The sequence below is a fragment of the Capra hircus genome, chromosome 5, assembly GCF_001704415.2.
Source record: "Capra hircus breed San Clemente chromosome 5, ASM170441v1, whole genome shotgun sequence".
NCBI classification, from domain to species: domain Eukaryota; kingdom Metazoa; phylum Chordata; class Mammalia; order Artiodactyla; family Bovidae; genus Capra; species Capra hircus.
Window position 1 is genome coordinate 109716451 of NC_030812.1, and position 19814 is coordinate 109736264.

Here is a 19814-nt window from a genome sequence, read left to right on the forward strand (position 1 = left end):
GCTTGTGTGTTCATAGCCATACTTCTTCCCTTCCTGGAGCCTCAGTTTCTTGACCAGCAGACTCTCAGCCTGGCCCTGGGAGGCTCCCTGTCCTGGCCCAGCCCTGCAGCCAGGGGACCTGGCATGACCCCCCACGCCCCCCTCCCCTCCCAGCAGCGGGCCTCTGTCTGCAGGTTCTGGTGACGTTCCCTCCACAGGACAGTCCCCTCCCGCCCCTTCACCCCATCCCTTGACCCACACCAGCCCTGCCCCCTCATCCCTCACCTGGTCCCACTGGTCCCCCTGCTTTTCCCTTTGACCCACAGTCTTTTCTCCTCCTCTCCGGGGTGATGCTTTTTAAAACCTAACTCAGATCAAGTCACTCACCTTCTCCTGAACTCCGCCTTCCCTTTGAAGCCCTGGGTGACCTCACCTTGCTCATTCCCTTCAGCTATACTCTGTGTGCCTCTCCAACCACCAGACTCATTCCTGCCTCAGGGCCTTCGCACTTTCGGCTACTTCTCCACGGAGCATCTCTCCCAGATATCTCCATGGCCCTACATCCCTGCAGACAAGCGTCTGTTCAGAGCTCACTGGGTGACCCCCGTTCACCCAGTCTGTCTCCTCCTGTCCCGCTTGATGCTCCTTTAGGCCCCTTCTTGGCTCAGCTCAGAAATCACTGCTCAGGGCTCTCTCCCTGATCGCTGCCACTTCCCTCCCATGAGTCATGGCCTACATTATCTGTTCCACTTGTTTAGGGTCAGTCTGGCACCTTTTGGATGCTCCAGGTCACAGGTCACTCCAGGTCACAGGCTGATCCTTGCATGCAGGACCTCACTCATTGCTCACAAAACGTCAGTGGTTTAGGTACTGTTACGCCCCACTGTGCAGACTTGGAAACCGAGACTCAGAGAGGTTAAGTGACCGGCCTGAGGTCACCTGCTAGACAAGGGACCAGGCAGATTCAGCACCCAGGCTAATGTGACCCAGGCTCTTGCCCCCTTGTTCCTGTCCCTCCAGAGTTGGTCAGCTCCCGACAGCTGTATCTCCATGGAGGTGGTCACCCCGGATGCCCCCTCTCAGCCCAACATGAGGCACCAAGAAGCCTGTGACCTGTGATGAATGCCTTCCCGAGGCCGTGTCTGTGGAGAGAAGGGCAGGGAGCTCTGAAGGACAGGTGGCTAGGAGCTGGCCCGAGGACCCCTCCTTCCGCTCTGCCTGTGGTTCCTCCAGGCCCTTCGGAGGCTGTTTTGATCTTGCTTCATCCCCTCTTGGGGACACGTCCTTGCCAGCACTTTCCTCTGGCCTCCCTGAGGACTCCCTGCTCCTCTCCCCCAAGAGGGCTTGTCTTAATGGTTCCTCCTCTGCCAAAGCCCAGACTTCTTCCCATCTGCTCCCCTCCCCCCACAACCTCCTGAAAGGCTGCTTTGGGGGGGGGCCACGGGGGGGGGGACCCACCCTTGTTCCAGCCCCCAGGGAGCACGTCTGTCAGGAAGTGTCCAGGGCCTCTGGAGAAGGCAGTTAACCCTACAAAGTTCCAGCCGCTCTGCTCTGGGTACTCACTGATGTCCTTCTCCCATCAGCCCTGGAGGGAAGGTTTTAATTTTTACAGAGGACCAAGCTGAGGCTCAGAGAGGTTATGTCATTTGCTGGAGGCCACACAGCATGAGGAGCAGGCTTGGGGTTTAAATCCATCCGGTCTGTGTGACTCCTCGTGTCTGAAGTCTCTCTCTAATCAAGAGGCTTTTAAGACCCCGGTTCGATTCCTGGGTCGGGAAGATCCGCTGGAGAAGGGATAGGCTACCCACCCCAGTATTCTCAAGCTTCTCATGTGGCTCAGCTGGTGAGGAATCCGCCTGCAATGCAGGAGACCTGGGCTCGATTCTTGGGTTGGGAAGATCCCCTGGAGAAGAACCCACTCCAGTATTCTGGCCTGGAGAATTCCATGGACTGTATAGTCCGTGGGGTTGCAAAGAGCAGACACGACTGAGTGTCTTTCACTGTCTTTCCATTTTGCTGGATCAGTGGTGTCTAGTGACCAAATCTGAAGACAGCGCCTCAGATTCCCGACCTGGCGGTTTTCTGGTAGGAGTCTTAGACTGACCTCGGTCACAGTCCAAGGGGCTGTGTGAGTGGTGGACCCTGGAGCTGTGCAGTGCACGGCCCAGGCAGCTGGCTGTCAGAGCCCGCCTTCATCTCGCGTTGGTGTCTGCCTTGCTCCTCTGGGCTGTGTCAGTAGCCCAGGGATCTGTCTGACAACCGCTTTGAAGTCAGGACTTCCTGCTTCTCCCCTCCTGTGACCCCGAACGCCAGACCTGCCACTCTGGCCCCACAGCCTGCTTTCCTGCTGATCCCCTGGGTCTCTGGAAATAAAGGGTCGCCCCTCCTTTAGGGGTCTACCTCCTGATGCCGAGCCAGCTCGGTCAGGTGGAAGAGAGCGTAATGCTGAGACTGAGGGGAACTGGGCTCCGATTCAGCCTGTACTCCCGACAGCAGAGTCACCTTCTCTTTCGGAGCCTCAGTTTTCCTGCTCTGTAATTTGGGGGCAGTAGGGATCGCCCTCACTGTTCCATGGGGTGATTGTGAAGACCAGAGCCTGTGACTGGGCAGAGCTGTGAGCCCGGAGGCCTCCACAGGCCTGGGGTTGTGGTGACATGTACGTTCCCAACTCAGGATTGGCAGACGTGTAGCTCACGGGCCCCCACTGCCCACTTCGGTGCCCGTGGCTGGACCAGATCACAGCCTATCAATCCTTTCTTTTTTTTTGAATTGCAGAAAAAAATTGACATTACCCACAATGAGCCATTTCAAAGTATACAGTTCAGTGACGTTTAGTGCATTCACAGTGTTGTACAACTGCCGCCTGTCTAGTTTCGAAACTCTTTCATTACCCCCATAAAGACCCCCCATGCCCGTTAAGTAGTCAACTCCCCATTCTCCACTTCCCCAGCCGCTGGTGATCTCTGGTCTGTTTGCCATGGTTTGCCTATTAAGGGTATAATACGTAAAAGAAATCATAATACTGACCTTTCACATCTGGCTTCTTTCGCTTCTTTCTTCATCAGTTTCAAGGTCCCTCGAGTTGTATCAGAACTCTGCCCCTTTTAGTGGCTGAATAATATTCCGCTGTATGGATGCGCCACAGCTTACTTCTCCACTCATCTGGTAGTGGATATTTGGGTCCGAATCCTTAATACACAGTGTCATGGACCAGTGATCTCGAAACTTTAGATCATGCACTCCTTTAGGGAAAAAAATTTGAGTCAGTCCTCCCATGAAGTGTGAGTGAATCTGAAACCCATGCACTTACGGTCAATTAGCCTGTGACAAAGGAGGCAAGAATATACAGTGGAGAAAAAGCAGTCTCTTCAATACGTAATGCTGGGGAAACTGAACAGCTACACATAAATGAATGAAATCAGAGCATTCTTTCACACCATATACAAAAACAGACTCACAATAGATGAAAGACCTAAATGTGAGACCAGAAAACGTAAAACCCATAGAGGAAAATATAAGCAGAACACTCTTTGACATAAATCCTAGCAATATTTTGGGGGGATTTGTCTCCTAAAGCCAAGGAAATAAAAGTAACAATAAATAAATGAGACCTAATTAAACCTGAATGCTTTTGCACAACAAAGTGAAAGTCACTCAGTCGTGTCCAACTCTTTGCGACCCAATGGACTATACAGTCCATGGAATTATAAACAAAACAAAAAGACAGCCCCACTGAATGGGAGAAAATATTTGCAATTGATAAGGCTGATAAGGGGTTAATACCCAGCATAGGTAAACAGCTATTACAACTCAACACACACACACACACACAAAATCCTGTAAAAAAAAAAAAAAAACAATGCTGATTTAAAAATGGGCAGAAGATCTGAATAGACATTTCCCCAAAGGGGACATGCAGATGGCCAACAGGCACATAAAAAGATACTTAGCATCACTAATCACCAGGGAAATGCAAATCAAAACCACAATGAGGTATCACCTCACATCAGTCAGAATAGTTATCATCAAAAAGAACACAAATAGCAAATGTTGGTGAGGATGTGAAGAAAAGGGAATCCTCATACACCTTTGATGGGAATGTAAATTGGTGCAGCTACTGTGGAAAGCAGTATGGAGGTGTCTCAAAAAACTAAAAATGGAAGTACCGTATGACCCAGCAGTTCCACTCCTGGGCATATATCTGAGAAAACCAAAAACACTGACTTGAAAAGATACATGCACCCCAGGGTTCATAGCAGCATCATCTACAGTTGCCAAGAAATGGAAGCAACCTGAAGTGTCCATCAACAGATGAATGGACAGGAACTTCCCTGGTGGTCCAGTGGCTAATTCTATACTGCCACTGCAGGGGACCAGGGTTCAATCCCTGGTCGTGGAACTGGATCCCACATGCTGCGCTAAGAGTTTGCATGCCACCGTGAAGATCCCACGTGCCACAACTAAGACCCCCATGCAGCCAAATAAATAAAAATAAATATACTTTTTAAAAAAAGCAACCAGATAAATGGATAAAGAAGATGTGGTATATATATGCAGTGGCATACTCAGTTCAGTTCAGTCACTCAGTTGTGCCTGACTCTTTGCGACCCCATGGACTACAGCACACCAGGCTTCCCTGTCTATCACCAACTCCTGGAGCCTGCTCAGACTCATGTCCATCAAGTTGGTGATGCCATCCAACCATCTCATCCTCTGTTTTCCCCTTCTCAGCCTGCCTTCAATCTTTCCCAGTATCAGCGTCTTTTCCAAGGAGTCAGTTCTTTGCATCAGGTGGCCAAAGTATTGGAGTTCAGCATTAGTCCTTCCAACGAATACTCAGGACTGATTTCCTTTAGGATGGGTTGGTTGGATCTCCTTGAAATCCAGGGGACTCTCAAGAGTCTTCTCCAACACCACAGTTCAAAAGCATCAGTTCTTCAGCACTCAGCTTTCTTTATAGTTAACTCTCACATCTGTACATGACTACTGGAAAAACCATAGCTTTGACTAGACAGACCTTTGTTGGCAAAGGTCTCTGCTTTTTAATATGCTGTCTAGGTTGGTCATAGCTTTTCTTCCAAGGAGCAAGCGCCTTTTAATTTCATGGCTGTGGTCACCATCTGCAGTGATTTTGGAGCCCCCCAAAATAAAGTCTGTCACTGTTTCCGTTGCTTCCCCATCTATTTGCCATTAAGTGATGAGACCAGATACCATGATCTTAGTTTTCTGAATGTTGAGTTTTAACCCAACTTTTTCACTCTCCTCTTTCACTTTCATAAAGAGGCACTGTAGTTCCTCTTCCTTTTCTGCCATAGGGTGGTGTCATCTGTGTATCTGAGGTTATTGATATTTCTCCCGGCAATCTTGATTCCAGTTTGTGCTTCTTCCAGCCTGGCATTTCGCATGACATACTCTGCATATAAGTTAAATCAGCAGGATGACGATATACAGCCTTGATATACTCCTTTCCCAATTTGGAACCAGTCTGTTCTTACTGTTGCTTCTTGACCTGCATACAGATTTCTTAGGAGGCAGGTCAGGTGGTCTGGTATTCCCATCTCTTTAAGAATTTTCCACAGTTGTGACCCACACAGTCAGAGGCTTTGGCGTAGTCAATAAAGCAGAAGTAGGTATTTTTCTGGAATTCTCTTGCTTTTTTGATGATCCAACGGACGTTGGCAATTTGATCTCTGGTTCCTCTGCCTTTTCTAAATCTGTCTTGGAATGGAATACTACTCAGTCATAAAAAAGAAGGAAAATTTGCCAACATGAATGGCCTTGGAGGATATTATGCTAAGTGAAATAAGTCAGATAGAGACAAATACTGTATATCAGTTATATATGGAGTCTAAAAAATGCAATAAACTAGTAAATACAACAAAAAAGAAGCAGATTTCCAGATATAGAGAATAATTGTGGTTATCAGCAGGGAGGGGCAATACAGGGGTTGGGGATTAAGAGGTACAAACTGATGTCTAAAATAAGCTACAAGGATTTATTGTACATCGTGGAGACTATAGCCAATATTTTATAATAACTGTAAATGGAGTATAACCTTTAAAAACTGAATCACAAGTATATATTATATACTTGTAACTTATATAATATATAATTATACTTCAATAAAAAATGTAGATTTGTTTTATATATATATTACTACTACACTGATATATCTAGTACGTTATAACATCCATGTGTAGACATCTTAAAAATGCAATTAAAAAAATGATGCTTCTCATATTTTTTTCTCACACCTGCCATGGAGCCTCTACCCATCCAGGGTGTTAGCTAAGGACAAAAATGTATCTGGTTCACACTGAAATTATAGTTCCTCATTGTGGAAAAATTGGAAAGCAAAATGAAGTGGGAAATAGGCAATTAAAATCCTCTGCATTAAAATGGATAACGAACAAAGACGTACTTTATAGCACAGGGAACTCTGTTATGTGACAGCCTGGATGGGAGGGGAGTTTGGGGGAGAATGGATACATGTGTATGTGTGGCCGAGTCCCTTTGCTGTCCACCTGAAACTATCACAACTTTGTTAATCAGCGGTGTGCTTAGTTGCTCAGTCGTGCCTGACTCTGTAACCCCATGGACTGTAGCCCACCAGACTCCTCTGTCTGTGGAATTCTCCAGGCAAGAATACTGGAATGGGTTGCCATTTCCTTCTCTAGAGGATCTTCCCAACCCAGGGATCTAACCTACATCTCCTTTGTCTCTTGCATTGCAGGCAGATTCTTGACCCAGTGAGCCATTGGTGAAGCTTAATCAGCTATACTTCAATATGAAATAAAAAGTTTAAAAAAAAAGTCCTATGCAGCTGTACCTCAAGTTCACTGCAGGCCACATCTGAGGCTCTGTCTTCCTGTCTGTGTGTTTGTCCATTGACTGTGGTTGGGCCTCTTCATCCTCAGAGTTTCAGGGGAGGTGAGAGGCAGGAGGAAGAAGCATGGACTTCAGAATCAGGTCGCTGGGTTTGAAGCCAGCTCTGCCACGTCCCAGCTGTGTGAGTCTGGGCACATGAACTGATGCCTTCACCTTCCCTGTCTCATCTGCAAAACGCCAGCGATACTGACTGTATTCGTTAGCTGCTGCTGTGCCACAGCACACCCCCAAATGTAATGACTTAAAACAGGCAATGTTCGGGGACTTCCCTAGTGGTCCAGGGGTTAAGACTCTGCCTTCCAGTGCAGAGGATGCTGGTTCAATCCCTGGTTAGGAAACTGAGATCCCACATGCGGTGCAGCAGTTAAGCCCACACACCAAAACTAGAGAGAAGCCTGCACGTGGTAACCAAGATCCTGCAGCACGCTGCAGCTAAGCCTTGATGCAGCCAAATAAGGATAGCACACGTTAACGACAACAACAACAACAAAAGCGCTTGATTCTCTCACTTTCCGTGGCCGGGAGCCTGCTTAATGAGGTGCCACTGCCTCGCACATTGAGCTGTTGGCCAGGGCTGCGGTCTCATCTGAAGGCTGAGGGGAGCTCTGCCGTCAGGCTCACTTTCATGGCGCTGGCAGGCCTCATTCCTTGTGGGCCGAGTTCCCTATTGGCTGTTGCCTGGAGACTTCCCTCAGTTCCACGTCTGTATGTTTCTTCACAAGGCAGCGCCAGATCTGGCAGCCGCTTCCCTCAGAGCGAGCAAGGAGGGGCCGGAGAGGATGAGCTTGGCCGAGGCCAGGTCTTTGTAATCTCCTCACACAAGTGACATCCCGTCACTTCTTGCCATAGTCTGTTTTGCTGAAAAGCAACTTGCTAGGCTCAGCCCTCAGTCAAGGGGAAGGAGATAGCACAAGGATGCAGATGCCAGGAGGTAGGGTCAGGAGGGACCACCCCTGCTGGCAGCCAACTCAGCTGAAGTAGACCCGTCTTGGAGGTTGTTGGGGGCGTTAAAGGAGGTAACGCCTGTGACGCTTGGGGTCCTGCAGGTTGCCCTGTGATTGACAAGGTCGTAACTGGTGTATTTGGTCCTTTGTCATTCTTTCTGCTTGTCAGCGCCTGGGCATCAGGGAAGGGTGGGACCAAGGACAGGGCCTGAGAGCCCAGGACAGCCTGTCATTCCGCAGAACCCATGATGGGGCTGGCTCATGCCACAGTCAGCCAGGGGCTTGCAGGCGTGGCATTCACCACCTGGAGGGCTGAGACCGCTTCTTCCGGGAGGCTGGGTCCAGTCCTAGAGGAACCTTGGTGTCAGGGCCCAGGAAGGCCTCTTAGCACCTGGCTGGAAGGGGAGTGGGGCCACATCTGTGGTTGGGCAGGGGGTGGGGGCGTCCTCAGTGCCTCCAGCTGGAGAAGGAAGTGATTGACCCCACCTGTGCTGTGTTGACCCCATGCAAGTTTCCCTCCCTCTCTGGGCCTCCCCCTCTGACCTGCATGCCGCACCTTGGCCCTGTGACTGGGATGAAGAGGGCTCACAGAGGGGCAGGCAGCCAGCACTAGGAGGGGCCTGCCCGGGTCTCACGGCCACCCCCACCCCTCCCCTGTCGCCACAGGTGTTCTCCATCGTGGTGTTCGGCTCCATCGTGAATGAGGGCTACCTCAACAGCCCCTTGGAAAGCGAGGAGTTCTGCATCTACAACCGCAACCCCAACGCCTGCGGCTACGGCGTGACCGTGGGTGTGCTCGCCTTCCTCACCTGCCTGCTCTACCTGGCCCTGGACGTGTACTTCCCCCAGATAAGCAGCGTCAAGGACCGGAAGAAGGCTGTCCTGTCTGACATCGGCGTCTCGGGTGAGCCCCACCCCAGTGGGTACTGTGCCCCCCTCCCCCCACCAGCAGCACAGTCTGCCAGGGGCTTTCCTGACTGTGGTCCTGCTCAGCCTCACACACACCTGGGAGGTGGCTGCCACCCTTCTGCCCATTTTCCAGATGGGGAAACCGAGGTGCAGGCGGTTGCAAAGGGACAGACTTGGGGTCACAAGGCTGGCAGCAGGGTTGTGTAGGACCAGGGCGGGGCCCGAGACCCCAAGACAGCCCACAGCTCATGGCAGAGTAGGAACACAATGTCCGGAGGGGGTTACTCTGCTTTCACTGGCCTCCTCTGGCCCCCCTCCCTGGTGGAGCCCTGTGAGTACTAAGCCGAGTGATGGCCAAAGGACCTGCACACGTTAGGTGCCCTGGGAGGGTCAGAACTTGGGGCTGGGGAGCTGCCCTTGCCCTTCAGAAGCGGCTTTGGCAGAGGTGCCCTGACCTCTGTCCCAGTGAGTCTGAGAGGCTGGAGGAGGCTTGGGCTTGGTGTCCCTGGCCTGGGGCTCTTGGGTCTCGGCCTGGGGCTCTTGGGTCTCGGTCTGGGGCCCCTCCAGCCACTTCCAGGACTCTCAGGATGTGCCTGGTCTGCAGGCAGTGAGGCCTGGGGCCCCTTCGATTTGAAGGTACAGATATGCCGTGAGTGGTTCTCAAGGGCTCCCCAGCAGTGCCTCTGGGAGGGGCTGGGCTCTAGGTGCCAGCCCTTGGGCACGCACGCTCTTCATCCAGAGCAGCTTTGGGCCTCTCTAGGTAGACTGTGGGCATCCAGGGGGAACTTGTCCCCACAAGGCTCCCACCCCTAAAACTCCCAGACCTGGACTCTCAAAGGAACCCTCAGCCGTCTCAAGGCTCCGTGGGACTGCAGATAGACGTGTCCCCTCGTCCTCCCCGGTCCAGTTCTCTGGGCGGCTGCAGCCAGGTTGGGGGTGGGCTCAGGTGGCCGCCCCTCACAGAAGAGCTGCAGGCCTCCGGCTAGACCACGGGTCAGTCAGGGATTAAGCCGGGAAGCCTGTGCTGGCTGAGCTTAGAGCAGCGCGGCCGAGGCTCACTGACTTTTCTCTGTCTCTCCCTCTCCCCGTCCCTCCCTCTCTCACTGCCCGCCCCTCCCTGACTCTGGTCCGGGCCTGGCCGCCTCCTTCCTCGGGGTCTCTCCTGCTCCGGGTCTGGCCGGCCTCTCTGTTCTCACCTGGGCTTCCCTGCACTCCTCGAACTCTGACCCCCCCCCACCTCCTCTCCCTCTGTGGGTGGGGAGCGTGGGAGACGTGCCCTTGAACCTCCCCGGTTCCTCGGTCTTTTTTCCCGTCTCCTCCTCCCCACCCGCCCTCTCCGCCCACGTGGGCTGCCTGGCCCTGTGCCCACCCCAGCCTTCTGGGCCTTCCTCTGGTTCGTGGGCTTCTGCTTCCTGGCCAACCAGTGGCAGGTCTCCGAGCCCAAGGACAACCCGCTGAACGAGGGGACGGACGCGGCCCGGGCCGCCATCGCCTTCTCCTTCTTCTCCATCTTCACGTGGGTGAGTACGCTGTCCAGCCAGCCCACACCTGCCCGCCCCAGCCGGGCTCCCGGGTGGGTGGCCTTTGAGCACAGCCAGGGTCTCTGTTCTGCTTCCCGCCTCAATGCACACGGCGGGGCTGCTCCCTGAGGAGGGAGACCGCTGCCTTTTGCCAGCCAGGACAGTCGGGGGTGATAGCAGACCCTGGCTCTGGTGCAGGGCACCCTTCCTGTGGAAACAGCTTCCCCTCCTAACCACTCTGGTCATTGGGTGGTAGTTATTTACTGTTCCCTTCTACAGATGAGAGGTTGAGGCCTAGATGGGAAGATAAGGCTTTGAGGTTCAAGGCTGAGAAAGAGCAGAGGCTGAGAGTCAGGAGACCTGGGTTGAATCTTGGGGCTTCTCCTAATTTTCTGGGCCTCTGCCTTCCTGTCTGTAAAATGGGGAGATTGGGTTTGCAGTGGGCTGTCACAAACACAGGTGCCCATCTGGCAGGCAGAATGAGAGAAGGCATGAGTGGACCGGGCGGCAGGTGTTCAGCATCCTGAAAAGGTCTACCCAGGCCCTGTTCTGAGCAGGACTGGGGACCCACAGAGGCCAGGGCTTCTGGTTTTCCCAGGGAGGCCAGGAATCTGAACTTCTATGTGGATTCTGATCTTTGTGTGTTAAAAATACATATATATTTGACCTCTACATGTATATGTAGGTCAAAAAAAGCATGTCTCTGGGCGCCCCTGGCCAGAGGTCGCCCCCTTTGTGGATTTTGGATCTGGTGGTCTCGTGCGCCAGTTGGTATGGCAGCGTGACTGTCCCCTCCTCCCACTGGCTCCCTGTCCTCTCAACATGTTTTTTCTTCTCCCGTCTCCCTCCTGCAGATATCTTGGGTCATGTAGGCTCCCTTCCCCCTTCCCAAGGGTTCTCCCTTCCCCTCCCGCATCCCCCTCCCGTCCAGGCCTTCGAGCTGTCCTCAGCCTTCTGCAAGAAGCCCCCCCGGCGCTGTATATAGGCACCAGCGCCGGCCACTTCTGTGAGACCATGCTGCAGCCAGCCTTCCCTGTTCCCCTCCTGGGCCCATCCTGGCCAGATTTCTTCTTTTTGTGGACACCTAGACATCCCTTTTCCCCTGGGGCGGGGCTTGCAGAGGAGGAGTGAGTGAGTGGTCACCGGGACTTCCAGGGGCGGAGTCTGAATGGCTGACTGACAGGTGCCAACCTGCCCCCTGAAGCCAACCTCCCTGATGGCGCCTCTGCCTGCCCCCTCATCTTCCGCGCCGGCCTCACCCCTGCTCTCTCCTGGCAGAGCCTGACCGCAGCCTTGGCCGTGCGGAGATTCAAGGACCTTACCTTCCAGGAGGAATACAACACGCTGTTTCCCGCCTCGGCACAGCCGTAGGCCTGCACAGCTTCCAGAAGCAGGAAGCCCTAAGTATATGCTCAGTGGCAAGGTTGAAGGGCAGCCCACTGCCTGGACCAGCCAAGATGCCAGGGTGTGCAGGGTAGCGGAAGGCTGGCTAGAGGGGCCAGTTAAGGCTCACCACTTCTCATCACCTCCTTTGTTGATTCTTCATGTGTGTGTTCATTCAGTAAACATTTATTGAGCAACTGTTCTGTGCCTAGTGATGAATCACAGGTGGTTCCTGGCCCCAGGAGCGCACAGGCTGGGGATGGGAAGAAAGACAAACCAAAATCTCTCTGAAATGCACTGCCACAGGCTGGAGGTGGCTCCATAAGGGCTGAGAGGCCCTCCCACAGCTGCAATACGAAGGTCAATTTTACAGTCCCAGTGGAGGCTGGCTGCCAGAAGGGGCCTGGCCTAGCACAGCAGGGGACTCCTGGTCTGACTCTGCTCACGTGTGCTGTGGGACCCTTGGCAGAGCCATGCACCACTCTGTGCCTCAGTCTGCCTCCCTGGATTGAGAAGTGATAATGAACCAACCTCTCAGGGCTGTTGTGCAGATGAAACGAAGGTTGGCACAGGGCTTGGCACAGAGATGCTCAATAAATGTCAGTTCTTTTGTTCATTCATTCATTCTCTCCAAGGAGTCAGGGACACCTTCATAACTTCTTCTTTGGGAGTGATTCCTGTGTGGTGAATCCCTGATCTTCCAAAGGACCTTGGCCTCCAGTCCTGCACAGGTTCGCTCCTTGGGGCCCTCAGCAGCCCTGGAACACAGACTGGCCCCCAGGGCAAAGCCCTGCGCAGTGGAGATGCCACAGAGAGTGCGCCTGCTCTGAAGAAGCAGAGCCAGGTGGACCACTAGGTCCCTGGGCTCTGAACAGAACTCCCAGCTTCACCTCTGCACCCAGGCCCAGCAGGGGCCCACACCCCTCCACGGTTCCTGTCTGTGGCTCTTTGAACTGGATGGCTCAGAGAGTCCTTAACTCAGCTGGGTTAAAGGAGTGACTGCAGAGATAGCACTAGCTGCCTGTAGCCAGAGTCCCGCCTTGGAAGGGTCTGCAAAGGTCATCGGCTCCAGGCCTCTGCCTCCGTGCAGGACAGCAGTAGAGCCAGGGAGCTCGGGAGGACCATGTCTGCAGAAATTCCTCTCAGGAACTGATTCATCCAGTCCCTTTGTGCTCTTGTGGACTCGCTGATGGCTCAAGGGGGCTGGAGACGTGGTCCCTACCCTGGGTGGGGGAGGGGCTTCCCATCTCCCTTCCCCAGGCCCCTGCATCTGAGCACCCTGTAGCCAGGACCTCATAGTAACATCATGGAAAATACGAAAGGCCGCTCCTGATTTCCTCGGCCTACCTCCTTGAGGTCTGGTCTGCCTTTTCCAGGCCCCTGGCACATTGCCCCTGCCTCTCACCTGTTGGTCCTCTCAGGTTCCTGGTTGACTTAGTGCCTTGTCAACTGGCTGATCAAAAGGAAGGAGATGGGGAGGGCCCTGGCCTAGGAAGGGGCAGGACCCCTATGTTCAGATCTGGGTTCTGGCACTGACTCTGCCATGAGGCCCCCTTTTCTAGGCCTCAGTCTTCCTGGCCCCCACACAGAAGTATGTAGAACATAAGCATTTTCCCATCACAGGCAGATGACCTTGGTTGGGAAGACCTCTGGAGAAGGCTTTCAGCGTAAACCTGTAAACACTCTCTTTTAATGACAGGCTTAACTTATTCCCTAGCTTGGTGTGATCAGTTTCATTGTCCTTAATAATAATGTAATTGCTTTTACTTAAAAAGGGTTTCCCACCTATGTGTATATGCTGTAGACAAGTCTTTCCCAACTGAGTTGTATGTAAAAAGGGCTTCAGTGGTCAGATAAGTGGTTGCTTGCTTGGGGATCCCAGCATACATGAAATAATCAGAGCTCTGATGACTCCTGTGTTCCTCTGTTTAACTCAGTTTCCCAAACTTATTTGATTAAGCATTTCAGTTAGAATTAGGTTCAGCAGCAAATGACAGAAATCACAAATGACAGTGGTCTAAAAAAAGTCTAAGTCTGGGAAGACAGTCCAGGGCTGGCATAAGTGACTCCAGAAGTCTTTAGTGACTGAGGCCTCTTCCAGCCTTACAGTTTGGCTCATGGACCTCATGGTCCATTATGACAGCTACAGTGCCAGCTCTCACATCTGCATTCCAGGCATCAAGTCAAAGGGTGAGAAGAGAACTTGGGGCCGACCCATTGGCTAGAGCTTAGTGATATGGCTATGCCTAGCTGCAAGAGGGACAGAATAACTTTTAGGAGAGGCCGACATTTATCTGTCCCACCAAGAAATTTTTTTCTCCATCCCATCTAACATCCTAAGAACACAGTTGGAGAAGGATATTATGGGGCTTAGGCCATTTTAACACTCCAGAGTGGAGACTCTAGAAATTTTTTTTGCCCTCAGTAACCTTTGGCATTAGGGGTCGTCAGGTAGGTGATCTCCAGACTTCTTATGGACTGGACAGTGTGGTTCTGGGCTGGCTTCTGAAGACAGCTTTCTTCCATTCCCCCTCAAGCGTGTTTTGAGGATATTTAACCCTCTACTGTCCGTGTCCTGTGGACTAACCTCTACTAATCCAGTGCTCTTGTCTGTCTCTCCCCTAACCACCCCGTCCTGCCTGTCCTTGTCCCTGCCAACCCCCGTCCCCAGGCGGGCCAGGCTGTGCTGGCCTTCCAGAGGTACCAGATTGGCGCCGACTCGGCCCTCTTCTCCCAGGACTACATGGACCCCAGCCAGGACTCCAGCATGCCTTACGCCCCCTACGTGGAGCCCAGCGCCGGGCCAGAGCCCACCAGCATGGGCGGCACCTACCAGCAGCCGGCCAGCGCCTTCGAGCCCGAGCCCCAGGGCTACCAGTCACAGGGCTACTGAGCCACAGGGACCACCTGCCCCCCGCCTGCCCCTGAGCCACCCCAGCCGCCCCCTGCCTCCTCCCTCCACACCCAGCCCCCCTGCTCCCTCTCTGGCTGCCCTGCCCGGCACCTCCAGGTGGTTCCTCTGAGGTCCAGGGCCACTCGGGTGGGCGGGGTAGTGAGGTGCTGGGGGTGTCCACACGTGTGTGCAGGTGTGCAGCGCCCTGGGGGTTGCGTTCGTTCCTTGTCTGTGAGCCTTCATTGAGCACCTACTGTATGTCATGCCTGTGCTTGGCACGAGTGCTAAGACAGATGGTCCCCGGAGACGAGGAAGAGGGGATGTGGAGGAGGCCCTGCTCTTAACCAGAGGTAGGAATGGAGAGAATCTTCCACCTGGAGGATGCGGGGAAGGTTTGACTGCGGGGTGTGAGTACCGCAGGACACTGGGGGCTGTCATCTGCTAGGAGTGACACCCCCGCCCTGCTCGGAGTGTTGGGCCGTCTCCATTTTATGCTTGAGGAGACAGGCCTGGCGAGGTCAGGGTCACTCAGGCAGCCAGTGATAGAGGTGGGGCCACCACAGGCTGCCCGACTACAGAGCACCTTTTGTCCCCCAGGGTCCCCACCATCTCCCATCCCCGAGCCCGGGGCTCCGCCGCTCAGTGCTACAGTCCCTCTGGGAGGCCTTGGGGACCTCAGCCCATGAGACACCCTGATTCTGCTGCAAGCCAGGGGCCTGCTCTGCCCCGACTGTTCTGCCCAGCGGGACAGCCCTGCCTCCAGGCCCCTCTCCCCACATCCCGCTGGCCTCTCCCCTGGCTGCCTTCCCAGGCGAGAGAGCCGAGCAGGCCGGCCTGGCTCCCATGTACCACTCCGAGCTGGGTGCATCCTCCCAGGAGCTCCAGCAGGCCTTCACGGCCTCCCGACGGATTGACCACTGTCCCTGACTCTAGGAGTGGCGCGCTAAGTCCCTGCCTGGGGCTGGGTGGACAAGGAGGCCTGGAGGGGGGAGTGCCCGGCCTGAGATCACAGTGAGCGAGTGGCAGAGCTGGGCTTGCTACCTGAGCAACTTCGCCCCAGCCAGCCGGCAGGTGCCCCCTTCCCTGCCCCTGTGACCTCCCAGGAAACAGAACTGCTCTGGGACACGGTGTCATCTTTCCTTCATCCGGGGTCAGCTGGGGGCCGAGGGGTGGGGACGGCCAAGCCAAGGCCTTCCAGAAGGCCTGCCAAGTGACTGGGCTCCCTGCGGGAAGACAGGGCTCTAGACCCAGCTCGGCCTACGCCTGGAAGCTGCTGCTGTGGGACAGACTGTCCCCAAGATGGGTGGCGAGAGCCCCTCGGGCATAGAAGTCCGGGGGAGGCCGCAGGCCAGGGGAGAGGGTGGCAGGTGTCCTCCGAGGCACGGGGAGGTTGAGGAGGGACTCTGGATAATGCAGGCTCTCCACTGAGCCTTATGGGGTGGGCAGGCCTTGAAGCAGGGAGACTGTGGGGATGAGGTCCAGCCGCCAGTGCCTCGGGGAATGGGGCAGCGGGATTGTGGGTTGGTACTGTGCTGGGTAGTTCCCACCACCACCCCCCACGAGAACCCTATGAAGCAGGTCATAGCCACTCACTTTCCTTTTGACTCAGCAGTGATGGGGCATTCGTGGCAGGAACACAAAGGGTGGGGTGTCTGCCCTCGAGGAGCTGACTGTCCTCAGAGATGAGCGTTAAACCGACCGCTGGACCCTGGGTCCCTTACGGGGGGCAGGTGCTGTGTGAGTACAGCTGTATGGACTGCAGGCCCCCACGGAGGGGCCCGGAGGACGGGCAGGTGTTAGCATGCCAGTGAGGGAAGGAGCGGGAATTTCCTTGGCAGAGAAGCAGCATCATTGCCCCCACTTAGCAGAAGGAGAAACTGAGGCTCAGCACGCGAGTGAGTTGGCAGTGGAGCATGGATCAGGTCTGATCAAGTCCTCCCAGGGCGCAGCTGTGACGGGAGAGGACCCCAGACAGCTGGGTGACAGCTGCTTGTTGGGGACTTCAACTTTCCACATCTGGGAAAGGGGCTCCCCCAGGGTGGCCCAGGTCAGGACAGGCTGGGACTCTGGTATCCTCCAAGTTGAGCAGTGGAGCCTGCGCTAGACCAGAGGTTTGCAAAGCAGGTCAGGGTGCAGGTGGATGTGGTCTGTTTCTGGCAGAGAAAGTTTGGTGTCCACACAGGATGCTATGAGAAGTCCTCCGCCTTGTCCCCTCCCTGCCAATACCCTCCCTTGCTGGGGAGACCCCAGGGTGCTGCCTGTCTGTTCCCCAGGGCACTGACCAGCTGCTGGTGATGCTGGGTGAGAGAGCAAGGTACTGGGTATTTATTACAGAGTCTCCTGCCACCCCAGATTGGGAAGGTTTACCAGACCCCCTGCCAGGAGTGGGGGTGATGAATCATTTCACTCAGCATTCCCCACTAGTCCTGGGGTGCTGCCCAGGCAGGACCCCACCGTGGTCAGGCTGTGCCCTGGTGGGTGAGAAAGAGAGGGCCAGAGATGTGGAGCGCAGGACTTAATCGAGACCCAGGGCTCCTGACTCTCCTCCTCACTGGTTGGTGGGGAAGTCTTGCTACTTCTGTTGGCTGAGGACAATCCCCTGGAGGCCTCAAGCCTGGAGCCAGTGCTCACAGGTCAGTGACACCCCCTTTCCCTCCCTGCTGCCCCTCCTCTGCCTCCCCCCTGCTTCCAAGCCTTTCCTTGGAGAAGGGCACCCCTGCAGTCTGACCTCGCTGAGTTTGGACCCCCTCCTCCCATCGAGTACAAGAGAGGGCAAGGAAAACTGGGTTCCACACGAGTTTAGAGCTTCGAGGACCCTTATGGGGTGAAGTCCGGGCCAGGAAGACAGTGACTTGTCCACGGTTGAGCACAGAGCTAGAGGTTCTGGATCCAGGTCTCCAGCCTCTGATTGTGCAGTCACAGGTCATCTGCCCGGGTGTGGCTCCTGCCACTCCTGGGGGGGTAACTGTTGGGGCTAGCTCAGACGGTCCCAGCATCTTCTCCCCACTCCAACCTTCCCAGGTGATTCTTGATCTTCAAAGACTGTTGGGGGTCCCAGGCTTCCCCCATGTAACCAAGACCCCCTCCCCCATACTACCCCTTGGGAGCCCCCAATCTTGGCCCAAGACCCCTTTGATTCTCTATGGAGCACAAAGGGGGAGCACCCCTCCTAACAAGAGTTTGTGGGAGGATGAACGTGTCCACCCATCTCCTGGCGCTGCCTCTCAGTGTGACACTCCCCGTCCCCAGGTGCCCACAGCCCTTGTCTGGGTGCCCCCGCCTTGCCCGCAACGTAACTGCCTGTGTATAGTATAAATATATATATTTTCTATATATAAGATGTATAATATAAGGCTCCACAAATATATCTGTGTGTGTGTGCGTGTGCGCAGTGAATGGCAGTCCCCATCCTGGGCCCCCACTCTGGACTCCCCCACCACCTGGTTAAGTCTCTCAAGAGTGAATCCAGTGGCCCCGTGGCACCCTCCTCTATGACATCTGTCCATTTGTGGTGAACCAAGTGAAGGTGGTGACTTCTGGTGACATAGTAATAAAGTGAAGACTCAAAACCCACCAGCGGATGCAGAGCGTCATGGTGTTTTTTTGTCCTTCGTGAGTGTGGCTTGGCATTTCCCTATCGCCTCTGTCTCCCCTGACCTGGAACATGCTTTATTGTTCATTATTGTTTAGTTAAAATGTAAAATCATTACAGCTGAAGCCAGTACCCCCCAACTTGACTTGTGTACATGCACACACACCCCATCGCCACTCCGTAGCCTGGTCCCTTCTAGAGGCAGCCAAGATTAGGAGCGTGACCTCATTCCTTCCAGACCGTTCCCATGCGCTTATGCACACACATGTTTGCAGGACACCGTTTTTAAAGTTAGCTGCCCTGAGCTGTTTTAATACTTAAACAGATCCTGTAAAGTGCCAGACTCTGTACTCTTAGGAGTTCAACAGTGAACCAGGTAGACAGTCCCTGACCTCACAGAGGTGGCCTTCCAGCAGGGGAGATAGATGTTAAACCAACATGCAACCAAAAATCTCAACTGCGTGAGTGCTGAGCCCCTCTGAGCAGACGACCCTTAACCTGAAGCAGACCCCTGGGACATGGTGGGACTGGGCTCCAACCCTTTGGGTTTGGCTAGACCCTGGGCCTCACTGTAACAGCCTTTCCCTTCAGTCTTCAAGAAGATTTATAAACGATGAGATGGTTGGATAGCGTTACTAACTCAATGAACATGAGTTTGAGCAAACTCTGGGAGACAGTGAAGGACAGGGAAGCCTGGTGGGCTACAGTCCATGGGGTCACAGAGAGTTGGACACGACCGAGCAGCTGAACGGCGGCAGTAGTCACGTCGTTCTCCGTTTGCACTTTCTGTCCTTGAATCTTGATTCGGGTGTTCCCTCCACCCTGCAGTGACCAAAGCACTTACCACATATGTTACCTGTCAAAAGACTTCAAAAACTGACAACGAAGGACTCAGATCTGCCATCTGGGGTGGGAGTTGGGGAGTGATTCAAGAGACTGTCTTGGGTCAAGAAGGTGGGTCCCCAAAAGGGCTGAACGGGACATCCTAGTGGAGACTGCCAGCCTTCCAAGATGACCAGCCCTCCACACTGATGTGGGTTTTCAAAAAGTCATCATATGATGGCCATTCACTGGACTGGAGGGAAGTCTGTAAAAGCCTGAAAGGCTTGTCACAGAGTCAGGACAACTGGGGGAAATGCGAAAATGCTTTAAAAAAATATTACTAGTTTTGAGAATCAGGGCCACTATATAATTTTCAAAGCCCAGTTCAAAATTAAATGCACAGCCTCTTTGAAAAGCAATAAAAGGGACGTCCCTGGTGGTCCAGTGGCTAAGACTATGCACTCCCAGTGCAGGAGGTCTGGGTTCAATCCCCAGTCAGGGAACTAGATCCCACATGCTGCAACTAAGAGCCAGCACAGCCAAAAAAAAGCAATAAAAAACCAGTACAGTTAAAGGTACTAGAATATAAAGATTTTTCCTTTCAAAATATTTTATTACTTATACGTAAGAGGTGATAGTGATACATGAGAAACACTATAAACCTAAAATTGCAAAGCAGATTTTCATTGTCATAAATTTATATAATACAATACACCTTGTTAATATGATATCTAATTATTAAACTTTTTTGACTCACTTTTTTGCAAATTCATTTACCAAAACACATACTTTTGCTAGTATCATTTCAATTGAAATAATGGAAAGCTATGACAGTCATTCCTGGCCAATTCAAGATCACAATTTGTTATAATTTTTAATTTTGA

The 19814-nt window shown here is 53.6% G+C and overlaps 1 protein-coding gene across 5 annotated transcripts in view; it reads left to right on the plus strand.

The window, feature by feature from the left end:
* The window catches only part of SYNGR1 (synaptogyrin 1), a 30175-nt gene extending 12074 nt beyond the window's left edge, over positions 1-18101 (plus strand). For 2 of the 5 annotated variants that reach the window (XM_018048786.1, XM_018048788.1), the window contains exons 2-4: positions 8478-8715; positions 10095-10240; positions 14295-18101. In XM_018048786.1, coding sequence (XP_017904275.1) covers positions 8478-8715; positions 10095-10240; positions 14295-14516 — 606 coding nt within the window. In that variant the 3' untranslated portion in view covers positions 14517-18101. Of the gene's footprint in view, positions 1-6795; positions 6989-8477; positions 8716-10094; positions 10241-11518; positions 11825-14294 lie in introns of those variants that run through there. The other 3 variants (XM_018048787.1, XM_018048789.1, XM_018048790.1) reach the window with 3 other exon arrangements.